At 40.8% G+C, this 16,003-nt stretch overlaps 1 protein-coding gene across 10 annotated transcripts in view; it reads right to left on the bottom strand.

Moving 5' to 3' along the window:
- The window catches only part of CLSTN2 (calsyntenin 2), a 595,520-nt gene that overhangs the window by 48,361 nt on the left and 531,156 nt on the right, over positions 1-16,003 (bottom strand). For all 10 annotated transcript variants that reach the window (XM_068954006.1, XM_068954011.1, XM_009674091.2 and 7 more), the window contains 3 exons: positions 15,388-15,573; positions 10,637-10,885; positions 9,943-10,064 (listed from right to left, as the gene is read on the bottom strand). In XM_068954006.1, the coding sequence (XP_068810107.1) occupies positions 9,943-10,064; positions 10,637-10,885; positions 15,388-15,573 (557 nt within the window). The remainder of the gene's footprint in view (positions 1-9,942; positions 10,065-10,636; positions 10,886-15,387; positions 15,574-16,003) is intronic.

Genomic DNA, 16,003 nt, shown 5'->3' with positions numbered 1-16,003 from the left:
TAAAGCAAAGGTTTAGATTCTCAGCCAGCGGAGTAGCAGCTCCACTGAGAAGAACTGGGCAGATTTACACCAACCAAGGCACTGCCTCATAAACTCTGCAGACGCTTAATACAGCCCTCAGGAATTTTTTAATTTCTGCAGCAAGTAAGACCACTATTATCCTAAGAGTTCAATACGGCTGACAGATGTCAATTCTCCTGAAAACTGGGCAGGTACAGGAAAAATTTTGTTTAATCAAGGTCTTGAGATAGTCACCCTCTTTTTAAAAAAAAAAAAAAAATACAGCTCTCTGTGAAAACTGAAATCCATCTTTCCTCAACATCGTGTAAATCATAAACATTTGGTTTGAGCCACTGCAGTCATTCCTAATACGTCCCAAGAGTTCTGTACATAAGAAAATTGCTTACGGTGATACAGGGAGGCGGTATAGTGAGAAAGAGCAAACCCATCGGAAAGCCAAAAGTCTCCTACAGACTTCGGTGTGACGCTGTTAATATGCTTGATTTCACATGACAAATTACTGATGCAAGCTTCACTAAGCCATTAACAACCATAATACTGTGTTCTGTAAATATCAGGTATCAATTAGAGAGAGTCACAGATAAGAGGGCTGGAAGGAACTCTAAGAGGCCATCTGAAGTCCACCTCTCTATGCCAAGGTTGCACCAAGCATATCTAATACAATCTGAATAACAAATATAAGAAGAAAATATAATTTAATGGGTAAAATATAAAAAGGAGAAGGTTATTTCATCGAGCTCTACATCAGTTTGAACGTACATTTCAGTAGGAAAGCATTTGTATTTCTGTACGCTTCAATTTCCCAGTCAAAAAACGTGCTGGACAACAACACAACAGGAAGATTTCTATTCAGTTTGTTCAGTTCGTGAACTGAGCTCAGTAGAAGTTGAACCTGACCATAACGAGATCTACGGTTTTATGGCATTCGTCAGAATTTCACATTATTACTATTATGCCCTTCTCAAAAACAGCACCTATTCCTGAGCTGTTCAAATGACTCCCTCTTGCCATTAATCCTGCTTTGAATATTGGCCAGAAAATGTTTCACCGTAAGACAGTGCTATTTCTTACTCTCTACCAATCTCACTTCCATAAGAGACTCCGTTAACCTCCGAGAAATGCACGCCCTGACGTCTCTCTCGAACTTAGTCACCGACGTGGCAGCATAACCAGGCACGTGCCCTTAGGCTGAATGGATCTCAATAATCAGTAATTAACTTTATGAAACTCTTAGCTCTGTCTCATATCTACCCTGGTAGGATTTTTTTTTTTTTTTTTTGATCTCGTTGGGGGCAAGGAAATACCTGCAAACTTCAGAAAATAAGGTATTACGCTTTCAAATAAGAATCTTTCAACATAATGCGTATTCACTATTGCATTGTGACAACACTGCAAGTGAAGGATAAGCGTTTGCAAACTCTTAATTTGCTAGCAAGCAAGCTGTGAGCTGCTTCTGCAGCCTTCAAAGTTGTAATGTGTAATACTTACTTTCATAATAGTTTTCAAAAATATGGATGGATTAATTATAGCTTTGAATAATGAATTTGCTTTATCATATTGGCAGATAAAGGATCTGAAAGCCCCAATTATGTACCGTAACTGCAGCATGTCTTTGTGCCGTCATGCTCCAACTTCAACGTGTCTTAGTAAATTAGATCCATAGTTCTTACCTGATGAAATAATTCTATTACAATCCAGCTTTTTTGTTGCTAAATTGCATCAAGCAAGCATGTCAGTTTAGTAACACTTGATGACTACGGTTAGGCAGGGGCCTGTGTTTATTTTTTGACTGTGCGAAGAGAAAGCTGCTCAGTTAGATGTTTTTATGTAATTTTCATCAAAAGCCTAAAAGTAATTGACACTTCTAAGCTTTGTGATTGCCAAGAGACTCTCCAGATGTGGTAAGTCGATCTAAAGAAAACCAATACCATACTTTTTCCCTGAATTGTGGACATCCAGAAAGAATGGCTCCAAATTTGGAATAAACTGCACATAGATGAATTACCTCATATTTACCGATAACACAGTCTGTTTCTCTCCTAACCTGCCCTCGGAACGATAAAGATGTCTGTCCTACTTGTTGTAAAATGCTTCAAACACATTCCGAATGCTCAAAATCCAGCCTGAATTTTGAAAGATAAAACACAGAGGCCCCAGGAAACTGAGCCAAGGAACAAACCTTGTTCACCAGCAAGACAGAGATGTGCATGTTTGATACAAAATATGGTGGCGCTACTGAAAAATCAGGGACAGTATAAAAAAATATATATATTAAAACCAGCCAATAAATAGGAAAAAAACCGCGACTCCTCATTTTCACTTTTAATTCAATACGTATCTGGACTGGGGTTTTTTGTTCCAGGTGTTTTTCCGGTATTTCTAGAGAGTTCCCCAGAATACTGTAGAAAACAAGGCAATTCAACAGAGACTTTAATCCAGCTTGTTTAAACATATGCAGGCCTGTGTATCCACATATTCTCTCTGTGAGAAATTCAGTTGATTTGGGGGCCTTCCTGCAATTAAGCTTTAGAGAGCAGTACTTCTCATTACTTCCAGGTGCTATGACAGCTCTTAAATTCTTTTTCAATACATTCACGCAGAATTCCTTTCCTCTCATTTTTTCCTCCTCTTTGATTTGGTCAAAAAATGGGTGTCTCAGGGTCCGAAGGGCGTGCTGATTGCAACAGCTCTTCTCTAAGTAACATGCATAAGTACCTACGTGAATACGTGAATTACGTTTCCTGGTGTAAGCAAGGGCTGAAAGACGCAAAATAGGTCACACTTTCAGAAGAGCTGACCTAGCTCACCTTAAGTCTTCGAAACCAGTGTTAGGCCAGCATGCACAAGTTCTGAAAAATCCTACTCCACAGTAATAAAGCTACATTGGGCCAGTTACAAAACTGCACTGGCCTTGTATCATAGTCAGAAAAATTAGAAAAACTGCAAAACATGGAATACAAATATATAGAAACATGTCCCAATAATTTCAAGTAAATGCAAATAAGATGGATAATAAAATATTTTCTGCAGCCGGCTCAGCTGCTCCTTAAAGGTCATAGAAGATTTACAGAGGCAAAGAAGAGTCACTGCATTTCACACTAGGCTGGGCTATAGAAATCAGGAACACGCAAGGCTAGGCCAACTTACAGGCAATACTTCAGAGGCGGCACAAAGGAATTTTTTGTATGTAGTTAAGCCAGTTCTTGCCAGTCGCTGCCATCTGTTTGTCAAGGTTTTGCTACTAGCAGTGATATTACAGCTGCATTAAAATATATGTATTCGAAAGCCTTTTTTAAAATGGAATCTTAAAGAATATTTTCAGCACTTACCAGCACTGCTGATACATCCTTGGGCTAGAAAAGGCTGTTTTGAAGCAAGCTGCTGAATAAAACGCAGCAAAATAGCATTTAAAGATGGAAAACGGTAAATACGCTGTGTTGGATAAGCCAGGGCTAGAACGTAAAAGACTTGGGGTGCTTTGGATGCTGCAGAGACTTTTTGAGTCCTGGAGCGATTTCATCTCAGTTACAGGATTAGCACAATTCATTTATCATTTATCTCTTACTGGCTGTGTAGGATGTAAGTTACGTGTTTTCTAATTTTCTTTCTGTAGCCTTATTAAGGATGATGCATAGAGCAGTGCAGGTCTGCATACCAATTTGCAAAGAAGCGATTAAGAGATAAGAAACTCTTCTGGGTTTCAAATAAAAACGTACAACTACACTTCACGTGAAAAAACTTAACTCTCAACAGGGCATCACGTTGAGAAGAAGGGGACTGAACACCCTGAAGTCCTTATCCTTATGCAAAATTCAGTGCACAGCAATTACGAAAGCTTATGCCATCCTACCCCCCCAGTAGTACCCTTTGCCGCCCTCTAGGACAGAGAAGACTATGCCTGTCCGTAAACGCGCACTCACTGACTTTCTTCCTGCGCCTCTCAAGAAGGAGGCTACTTACAGCTTTCACAGTGTGGAAGAAACAAGTTCTTAGAACCAGATGCAAACAACTGATCAATTTCTAAAAACTAGCACGTAAGAACAACTTTCATTTGTAATTACTGTAACTTGACTGAAACGCCTACCTTACCTAGGAAACGTCCAGTTATCAAATCCTTTCCGTTTTGCCCTCTTACCATGCAACATGCATGTGTTTTCAAAGATCAGCACTTGCTCTATCACGTCCATGCACAGTAGCTTTCTTAAGGAAACAGATGGGAATGACTGCACACGACTGCTCGCTACAGGCGTAAGACCCCGTTACGGGTCGTCGAAGAATTGGTTAAAGGCAGACGGAGACCTCTGCCTTGCTTCTTCAGCATCTGTGTGTATATACCGAGATAGAACGCATCATATTCAGATTTACCTAAACAACCTTCTTATTCTATTTCCTATTAGGGAAAATAATTGTTTTCTGTCAGAAAAGCAGCGCAGGTTTGTTCGGGATTATTCATAGCATTTTATCTCATCTTAGAAAAGAAGCAGTAACTTTCTGCATCTTTCTCTCTTTTTGCCGATTGAGAACGACTACACATCATGCAGCAAAGTCACTATTTCTTAGGGGATCAATGCCAATTTTGCCTGTGGGCTGGAGGACTATGTGCAGGATGAGAACACGGATATAAAACGGCAAATATTTTCCCCCTGTCAATAAAAGCAAGTATATGAAAAAAATGCACATCCCTGGCTAAGATTCCCCCCCCCCCCCCCACAAAGCACTTGCTCCCATTTTGTTCATTTATGAGGAGGGAAAACCTCTTGGCTTAACTGTCCTCAGTGTTAGTAGGAGAAACGTAATATCCATGGCAAACAGAGGGTGGAACGTGCTCCGCACTGGCCTACTTAATGTTTTGTTTTCCACTGTCACCAAAGGCTTGAACACCTTCATCCATTATTCAAATTATTATTTGGATGTGGTCCTACGTAGGCTACAGAAAAAAACAGATAACGTGGATGCCGATTGAGGGAGGAAGTTCTCAACTACACCAACCACAAATGGGAAGCATACAAGAACTGTCACTGCTTACAGCAGAAAGTGGAAGATCACAAGTGTTTTTCATGAAGACGACAGTGAGAGGGAGAGGAACTAGTTCAAACCTTTACAACAGAGTCATAAACAGAGCTCCCTGAAGTGTTTTCAGAAACGTTTTTTGCAACGATAAGAAAACAAGTGAGAAGACTTTTTTTTTTTTTTTTAACATTTCTAGAGTGAAATTCTTCACTTGCTACATTTCTCCATCGATTTCAACATGAAAGGAATCCATTTCCGCTACATACAATCTCATTATAAACTGATCTCTTGTGCAGTCCTGGCATACTTGCATAAAGGAGTTTGGCCAAGGCTGGCCACAGCACCAGCGGCCGAAGAGAAACGTGGTCAGAGGTGTAGGTTAGGAAGCTCACCAACCAGCGCATCTCCGAGCGTACCTCTGGGCGGCAGAGAGCCCCCGTCAGGCCACCGCAGCCTGCAATTGCTTCCTGAATGCAAGAGAAGTCTGGACAAACTGCTCATTTTCTCAAAACCTCGGGCATATGTCCAGAAGATGAGGACATACGTACATGAGCATCGCAACAGAGCAGAACCCCAAAATCAATCACCACAGCATTCTAAGGAGAAAAAAAAAAAAAACCTACAGAAATAGTTTGTTTATATTTCATGTTTTATTCTTAGATAGCCCAGTTTTCTCTTTGGCTGCCTAAATCATTCAATTAAAAGCGCACCTATGTTCCTATCCTTTTGAGGCGATTAGATGCCTATTTAGTTATCTTTTGTTGACTTTGGTGACAGAGTTATCAAAAGTATAATTAGGTATTAGAAAAGGAACAAAAACATTGACAAACACTTCATGATGCTCAATTTAAACCGCTGCATGGGAAACTCAGAAATTTCTAGCAGTCATGATTCCGATCACTGAAATAAGGGAAACATCTGCATGTCCAAGTAAATGAGAATTAGCAAAAGGAAGGAATCACCTCTAACTGGGGATCTGTAGGAGATGTTTGGGAAAAGCACGCCGTTTTAAAGACCCAGCATGCCTAAGAGACTTGACACTGATTTTCCCGAAAGATAGCCACACCCTGTCTTTCAGATTACGACTAACGGATCCTTTCACAACTAAGGTGGCAGACATGGGTAGTTTCAAAAAGGATGAAAGTGGAAAGAAAAAAGATCAATGTTAATTTTTTTCTCTTTCTTAAAAGGAACAAGGACAACTTCAGTCTAAAGTCTGCTACTTCTGACTTCTGGCACCCTTTGCAGACATACTCATTTCGAATCTTAGCAGTCCTACACAAAAGGGACATCTGCTCAGGCTTATGACACTTTCAGGTCATGCACGTTCAGCACAATAAGCAAAAAATTAGCTCAGCCAAGTCTGTTAGGTTTCATGTAACACAGTTGCACTGAAATTCAATCTTTTGGTCTATGAACTGACTTAAAGACACAGTCTTCCCCAGGCTAACTTGGCAGCCGCTGCTACATGGGGGTTTCGGGCACTCACTTTGCATTACGGTCAGGATGGCTACATCGTATCACACGGCTTCAGAGGCGCTGTTTGGGTGTAGCTATACAAAATGTTACGAGACTCCTCATGTTTGGCCAAGAACAGAGCCTGCAGCTCAGCTGCATGCCACAGACACCGCAGAAGTGAGATCCAGGGAATTAGATTTGGAATGGCAATACACTCACGTTCTTGGTCGGTGCCTTGAAAGAATGAGTAGTCATGTGGGCTAGGGAGAGCTCAAAGCAGCTGGCATAATAAATTTTACTGCTCCGCAGTAAGAGTGATAAATGATTTCACTAGTTTATGCTTCACCCTGTTCCAAGGTCACCGGATTCCTCTCAACAAAAACAAGTTAAGGATTGTTGTCACAATCATAAAGTGAGCTCCACAATAAAGCGCTCTGCCACTTTTTACTGTGCTATGGCTCTGCTCGGTACCAACCCTTGAATAGTCATCCGAGTCATATATATACAGTGCAACCTACCAACAGTCTGTCTTACAGCGCAGTTCAGGGGGCAAGAGACTGCAACAGCTAGCTTAATCCCCATGCTTTTCTTCGTGCCAGCAAAAGGTATCAGAAGACGCACCACTACAGAATGAACAGCTCTGAAGATGAGATTTCTAGAGATATTCCAAAATCCAGATTAAAAAAAAATCTCTTTATAGCATTTTTAGAACTGTGTAGCGCACTTAAAACTACTTTTGAAAATCTAGCCCTATTTTCTTTTCATCAAGAGTTTGCAGTCGGATGCCAAGTGGCTGTCTCATGGACACCATAAAATATCCAGTGCCCTCTGGGGGAGACCGTTCTAGGTAGACAGTCAGAAATTGGCACAAATACTTCTACTACTTTGAAGTGAAAAGCTCTGATTGGCTTGTTTTCAAAACTATGCACGTTCCTTTCTACCCTACTTCACCTATGCTTTACTTTCAATTGCTTTTAACTTACTCTATCATACAGGCCAGATGGAGCGCTGAATAGGAGGCAAAGTTGCAGTCTTCACCAAATCCCTTTACCAATGACAAAGCTTACAATTATTATCACAGTATCACAAAAGTCTGGTCGCCTAACCCATAACAAACTTAATTTATACTTTAATCTTACATTCTTGCTCAGCTGGAAAGAGCAGCTGAAAATGTGCTGTGCAAATCAACTGGCAGTAGCTGAATGAAAAGAAATGAATTACGTGATCTAGTAAGTCTTTTCTTCTATCTCTAGTTTCTGTCATCTAGTACTGTTCAATAGTAGAGCCAGGAAGGTTCTCCCTTCAGCGCCCAACTCCAACCCTGCTGTTCTGCAGTGCTACAATTTGGGAGCGTATTTTAGGGTGCACAAATGATTGTTCTCACTCACACAACGACATATACAGTTTGGAACCAAAGGTTACACATGAAAGAGGTATCGTGTCAAGAACTACTCTGGACTCCCTTCAGTATATACTCCTGCGGAGATTGCTTCAAAAAGAATCGTTTCTCTCCAGAAACATAACTCAGGCCATGATCAGTTTAACCTCAAACTCTCTCCAAGGACTTATTCAGTCATCCCTAGTTGAAATCTTCAGGTCCTTCGGTATTTACATCACAAAGACCAAGTGCCTGGCACCAGATACGCGGGAGTCTTTCGAAACTTCAACTCCAGATATGAGATGAAGTTGTCCACCGGTGTAACTGCCCTAGGCTTGCTGATCTCAGAAAAAATCCGTAGAATAGCCCAGAGCGTTCTTTATCCCTTACCGGAGGCAGAATAGCACCCGTATTTAACTAGTCACAAAACGCACTTTTATTTAGCACACTGTTCTGAAACAAGATACCCTCATATTTCACAGAGAAGATTTCCCAAACGAACAGGCCATCCAGAAGTGGATGTCTGAGGTGAGGCGCACTCTCTGGAAACAAGTCATACCGTCAAAATATTAATATGAAGAGTGTATGCTGCTCATCAATAACATGAGTGCTAGTCGAGTTCCCTTTCAAGGCTAATCACACATAAAAACATGGCTTGAGATGAAAAAACGTTAGTTCAGGACACAGTCCTTTTTAAAACGTAAGAAAGAAAAATAATTGGAAAAGTGTCAGTATTTTTGTACTTTCTAATTTATCCCATTTTTCCTGCCCATTTTTAAAAAGTATGGAAATCCTACGGAGAAAGTGGAGCGCGAAAAACGTCATCACAGACTGTAACAGAGACGAAAAAGCTCTGTCAGACAAGCAAACGCATCCCCCCGTCAATGGAAAATCGTCCTTGACAGCATATTTTCCAGTGTTTTGTTATGGCTAAGATACAAGAATCGCATATAGATTTCATTTATTCAGAGGACACTGTCCCTCTCCCACTGTAAGCATAAGGAAGAGAAGTCGATTGTATGCAGCTTTCATAATCATAAACTTTGAATAACCATTGGTTTTAGAAGTTTAGCAATATCGTACATTGAAACGTAACGTCTATCTGCAGCACGCAGAACTGCATTATCTGATGCGACATCAGTTATTCAAGACTTGAAATTTGCACCGTGATTCACCCCTTTTTAGACACCAAGATTTCATTTCAGCCACAGCAGAAACTGATTCCAAACTGGTTAACGGAAGTGAAAAAGCACGCGCTATGATGATCACACGGCTTATCATCACATGCACTTGATAATCGGAACGGAGATTATCTTTTCATATACATTTTGAAGGTGAATTAGGAAAGTAACCATTCCTATAATACTACCTATGTCATCAATATCACAATTCAGGCTCAAAGACACAAAAAACTTGCTTTGAGAAAATACTACTTTGCCAAGATCCGTCTTCTTTCATCCAAGTGATCCTTATCCTGTTTAGAAGTAATAACTCTATGAAAGGCAGCTCTTATCTCTGTAATAATAATTTCCTTGCAATATATTCTTCATAGTAAGAAGAAATTACATATAGCGCAGCAGATGAAAGCGAAAGTCTACAGATTAGACTTAGACTATATTACAAAAGCCTTTCTCTCTGTCAGCATACTCTTTATTGAAAAGGCTTTTCATCACTTCCACTGTGCTGATAAAGTAGATTTGAAAATGAAATACTGATAAAGTAGGGAAAACTTTAAGGGAACTACATTCACAACGTCGCGTCTCTAGCTTCTCCAGTGCCAAAGCACGTAAACCTCTACCTATTGCATAAAATGTCTCAATTAAAAATCTGTATTAATTGACTCAACTCAGTTAACTCACTTAACCCTCCTTCTGCGGTTCCCAATTAGAGCCACCAGTGTTACAAGCTGTAATATAACTGCAACTGACTTTTGATGTCACAAAACCATGACACTAGCATTTAAGATTTCTTTGAAATTGCTGGTCTACAGTAGGGATGTTCCCTGCAACTTCTAAATGGGATAAAGAGACAGATTAGGTACAGATGGGTTACAGGTAACAGAAAAGCACGAGTACCTGATCGAGTTTCCAGTGGAACTCTGCTGGGCGGAAGGTGTCAGCCTGGTCAAAATCCTTCCGCAGCAGAAACACCAACCGGCAGTTATGCACATACAGGGCATAGTGATGTCGGTTCATCTCTAAAGGGAGGGAACAGTAAGATCAGTGCGCTAACCTACCATCAACGCTTCTGTTTAGCTGAACGGGTCCCCAAGCAATATACACCTAAAAGACACACCCACACCCACCCACGCACCCACACGCACGCGCGCAAATCTTTTCTCAGTGTCGACTCTCAGGGAAGCCACACAGGGTAAGAATCTTCCTGAATTAAGTCACATGAATTTTATTTATGGAATCATTATGTCCAAATGAATGAACACGATCTAAATTAATATTTAATCTAAAAATCTCAAGAAAGACTTAAGACTGATTTTCCCAATCTAAATCGTAAAAAATTAACTCTAATTTGTCAGCCGCTTCTTTCAAAATCCGCAGATGTGTTTTCAGAGACTATCCAAGAAGAAAATCAGTGCTTGAAACTTAGGTAGACAAAAGTCCCCTCAATAAGCTATGAGTCAGCAATACTCAGAGGCAGCATCCCAGCTTTGTAACCTTCAGTCCAACTGCATTAACTGAAGAAAAACAGTAACACTCTATCAAATTTGTTCTGCCCTTTGCCCAACAGTTTTAAAACAGAGGGTGGACTCACCTGTCTTATCAGAGTTGCAGAGAATAGTCTCTTTCTCGGCTCTTAATCCTGGGCTAGGTCCATGTTTCATCCACATAGTGATGGTGAACTGATCAGTTAAATTCTTGGGAACTATTCCGTCCGGAATTTTGGCTCCTTGCTTTCCGTCAAACTTAAAAATCATGTCATTGTTGTCCATGAGGAGGCCAGCTGTCCAGTTGGTTGTTGCACTAGGAGACGGTAACAGATCAATGGCACCCGAAGATGCTCCTGCAAACGACAGATAATGAAGAAAACGATGAAGAGACTGGTGAAAAAGCTGTACACGCGAATTTAGTATAGGCCAAGGGCCTGATTCCACACATTCCTGTTTAGGAATTTTTACTATGCAAATAGCCCTACCAGCTTCACTGCCCAACTGCATATACCTTTGTATAGTACTGACTATAATAAGCAAGTAAGGGTTCTGTAGATGAAATGCGTTGCACAGAAAACTGAAGAAAGAATTTTAAAGGTATTTCCTTTCTTAGGAAGTTCTCATTATTTTCTCAAATCCGTTGCTGTTCTCACATTTCTTCCAGTCAGGTATACAAAGAACTGCCAAGACTAACACCAGGTTCTGAGCATCCAGCTGGGAATCTTCCCTCCCCAGCAGCCTGGAAGACACAGTGAGTACGGGCATGGTGTCTTGCAGAACGCGACAGAGCAGACATGAACGCAGGACAAGCGTCCAATAGTCAGCCACAAACATTCACAATAACGCTGGTACAAATGTCAGTACGTAAATAGTGTCCTTCCTAAAACCAGGTAATATCACTTTAATGCTGGCTTGTCCAGGTACATGATGCTTGAAACTCCAGGTGGTTTTGTTTAATGATAGACTCAAGACTTAAGTGGTACTCACAACTCAGATTAGCCCTCCTCTACAAAGGGAATCATTAAAAAAATGGTTCCCAGCCATGCAGCATGCATTTGCCAGAATTAATTTGGAAAAACAGAAATGAAAAACAGCGTGGTGACAAGCTCTGATAAAACAGTACAATTCTTTCGAGCTCCATGGCTAAGGGAGATCCGCATTTTACTACAGCCTAAGAACTGTCAGGCATTTTTTTTTTAAAACATGTACTCAGCAATACAGTTACAGCCTTCGCTTAGCAAGTGAAAGGTAGCATTTAGCCAAAAATACGCTTGCCAGACTGAAGAGCAAAAACAGGTTTTGCATATTCCTGATGATGCTTTGACAAGTAAGAATATGGTGAATAAACTCAAACCAAATCAAAAAAATCCCAAGCTAGTAACATATATCAGCCTCCTGCAGTGTCCAAGAAGAGAAAGAAGACCCCAGCCCTCTGCAGAAGCGCGACATTTTATGCTAACAATGTGTGGAACTACGCGTCTTTTTAAGGTGCTATGCTATAGGAACAATACGAGAATATTCACCTAATTCAGCAAGAGAATTCCTTAGACGTTTCCCTAAACTTTGTTATTTCAAGATGAGGTTGTTCTGAAGTGATAGTAATATCAAGCCTAAAAACTACATTTGGAATTTAAGCACAAAGACAAATTGTAGTTACTTTTTAAACTCTAACTCCAGGCTGCATTGCTTAGCACACAGGATTATCAACTGGAAAACCTCAAACTCAATTTATCCAGATGGCACCATCTATAATAGACTTTTTTTTTTTTTTTTAATTCAAGCCACTTAAAAATAAAATTACTTGCATAGGACATATGCATAGAAATGGCTTGCACCACAGCGTATATAAAAAGAAGTATGTTTTAAATGGGCTTAAGGAAGACGCTTCATCTCTCACTCACTCTATCTGGCACTCTGGTAAAAAATTTAGCGGGATCTGTTTTTCAATTAAAATGAATCTGTGAGCCAACTCTGAAATGGAAGTCTCTCAGACAGCTTCGTTAAGCCCTGATTCAGCAAGCTGCTTAAGAAACCCCACCCCCCCTCCCCTTATCTTTGCAACTTAAGGTCAGGCTTGGGGAAGAGCATTTGGGTAATCAGTACCAAATTCTGAACAGGCCATCTCTGGAGGTGTTGCCAGACAGTCAGATCGCGCTCCTGGCTCAGTGCCCTTCCCAAACCTAACGACGGACACCATTGCCTTCTGATATGCTTTCAGAGTGGCGCGTTATTCTCGGGAGCCACGGCATACAAACACACAGTGTTGGTTGGCCTTGGCACACTGAGGTGCACTTTATGTATCTAAGTGGTTGGTGATTCCTATTACCCCAAGCCAAAACTCTTACTTTTCCATCAGCATCAGCAAGGTGCATGTATTTCTTTGAGCCCGCTGCAAAGCCGCGTGGCCCAGGAGAGAGGGCAGGCTCTCCCCTTCTCAGCCAGCGCGTAGCCTTGGAGCTGACCCTCAGCCTACGCGTATTTCAGGAAACTGTTTGCCGTACGTGAATATTAGCAATCCCATTATTTTAAAAGCTATTGACGTTTAGAGGGAAAGACGATAGCCCCGTGATCACCCTTCCACCACGTTCTAGGCTTCTTAACTGATGTTTTCTTAGTGAGATTTATTCTGCGTATGGTTTTTGGAGTCAAAATTGTGTCTTTTACGTTCTTGTGTTTTTTATTATTGTTGGATGATAAGGTGAAAAAACGCTCACTAAAACACTTTGAGGAACCAGACTAATAAACCCTCGACTCTCAAATGATTCAAGAAGCATAATTTAATCATTTAAGCTGAAGACTTGTTCCCTGCCTGTTTAAGTTATACTGCCTACCTTGACTGTCAGAGTGGGTACAGATCACTGGCTTATTGAAAGGCAGAGTTAAACCATCAGTCCTATACAAAATGAGTTTTAATGCATCTGAATTCTCCGGATTTCCAACTGATAAATTAAGAAACGAGCATGTGATTTATGAACTGGTTCCTTAATCACGGAGAGAGAATCCTGCATTTCACGGGGCACAAATGATTACGCTCAATTCTACGCTTTCCACAATCACATAATGCTTCACTGATAACAAAAAACGCAGGGTTTTCTTTCTTTTGAAAGAATTCATTCATCCAACCATTACAATACAATAAGGCCATTTCTGGGAGAAAACCGTTCTCCAGAAGTCATTAAACCTGTTTTCCTAAGAGCTCGCTCTAAAGTAAGGATGGCAATAAATACTAAATACCACAGCGCAAACCAGCCCAGATGCAATTCTGACGTACAAAGGTCATTTATGACCTTTGTTATCAAGTCCCACTACCAACTTCTACCCTGCCTGTACTGCTCTATGAACATACGGAACCCCTGGACAAAGAAATATTTTTTCACGCATTAGACTTTTCCCTTCCATTTACACATGCGTTCTTCACTGTTCTCTCAAGGGCTTCATATTCTGTTCTTCACGGAGGTGCTGAGTAAAAACTGACGGTTCAGCAATACTGTTAGACGGTACCATCTGCCCAAATACCGCTTGCTACCAGCACAACTGCACTAGGCCTAGACCTGTCTTCTACGATGCCTGTCAGCGGGATGAAGATCTAGGAGCAAAATTAAGGGTTTCTGTGGCCTTAACTATGCAATTTGGGCGTTGGAAATATTCAGATTTTATGAGAACTCTATCACACTCATTTACCTTTACCTTACTTTCCCCAGTCTCTGCAGGTAATTGGCATACACTTACAGAATCTTAACTGTAAGCTATTTTTCCCTGGGAAATGGCTTTCTGTCTTTCATAATTTGGTCAAATATTTACTTACAAATTTTTTTTTTTTTGAAGGTTAGTGAATTGACCTCAACATCTCTGCAGCCCTGTTGTACGGTTATCCAAGCAAGTGAGAGCCAAATAGCAAAGCCCAGCAACCCAAAAGCCATACATTTGAACGGAAAAACTACTGCCATTGGACAGCCAGGAGCACATTTGTCATTTCAGCTTAAACAGGAGCCCGGGAAAGAGACACACTGCAGAGAAGATGAGCAACCATAACGTGTTTCACAGGAGGACTTCAAGACGACAGGATGGTGGAAGAGAAAGAGAGAAAGCAGATCTCCAAAGACAAAACATACCTGGCTTCATCTGTAGCCATCCTTTTGCAACAATTATACATCATCTTACGGTCAAAGTAACGCAGCAGCATCCTAAAGTATTTAATCTCCCTCTCAAAATGAATTTGTATCTTTTAAATCAAGTTATCAGCAGGTGGGAAAAGGGAAGAAAACAGTTTGGAAACCTCTCCCCTCTGGAATATCCTTTTTTTGAAATTCAAGTGTTTCTCAAGTATCTTTGTTCAAATGCTTGTGGCAAACGTTCCTTTACTATTGGTTTTAACTCTGGCACAGCATTTATCAGCAGAACAGAAAACCTAGTCAGGAAGACTGAAACAGAGCATGGAGAGTCAATTCTCATCAAATGTTAAGGTCTTCCTCATATGCTGGTGGTATTTATGCAGCATCCAGGGCAAGGTGCCAATCTACATCCAAAATCTTCACATACTGCCAGAATAATCAGTAGTAACAGAGGGAAGAAAGAGTGAGGAAAAGGTGGCATGAAGAAAAAGAGAAAAAAAGTGGATAAGGGAAGAAAAAAATGAAAAAATGAAAGTAAGCAGAAAGAAGGAATGAAAAAAATAAAAAAAAAAACGCAGAAGAAGAATAGAGCACTAGTCAAATACCACCACTCCGTTCGTTTTCATAGCTACAATCCAATATGATCTAGTTGGGATAAATCCATGTATTGTGTGCTTACAGACCACAGGGAACTGGTGCTTTATCTGGAAAAATACAATGATTTTAGCAACTGAAAGTCATACCACATAGTTTCTGCAGAGACTTTTCTGAGTATGTCTCACGATCACAGCCCTTTCCAATGTAATTGGTCTGCAATTCAATGGTGGTATGTATCGAGGAAACTGGTCCATCGCACGTTTCTAGATGAATGCTGGGAAACAAAGGTATGCTGCCAGAACCAGGCTTGTATTCAATACGTTTGTTCCAGTCTGGAAAACAATAAAAACAACAGCAAAAGGTAAGAGCGATTAAAAAGGGAAAGGGAGTTACATCATTGCAAAAGGCACAGTGGTTCTCAAAGTTCCCTGCTAAGACAAAAACTCAAGTTTTTGAACTTGACATCAGTGAGTTGCTGTCCCCCCAAAAAATTGCTCTCTGCTGCTCTTTGCAAAGAGCACCAGACTCAATGAAGTCACATCATCGCTATTAGAATCGTACGAGCGCTGCGTATGGCTCCTGACAAGAACTGCTGAACAGCGTCAGTCGGGTTCTCCAGTGTCCACGTCCTTGTGACAGTCTCCCAGCTAGCTCTCCTGAGGTGAGGCTGTCAGTTACGCTGATCTCAGTCAGTTTTCAAAAGTCTGTGACGCAGAACAAAACAGATCTGTAGACTAGGCTACATGCATCAGTCTCACTGGA

This window comes from Struthio camelus, chromosome 9 (genome assembly GCF_040807025.1).
Source record: "Struthio camelus isolate bStrCam1 chromosome 9, bStrCam1.hap1, whole genome shotgun sequence".
Lineage (NCBI taxonomy): Eukaryota > Metazoa > Chordata > Aves > Struthioniformes > Struthionidae > Struthio > Struthio camelus.
This window is presented reverse-complemented; position numbering and strand designations above follow the sequence as displayed.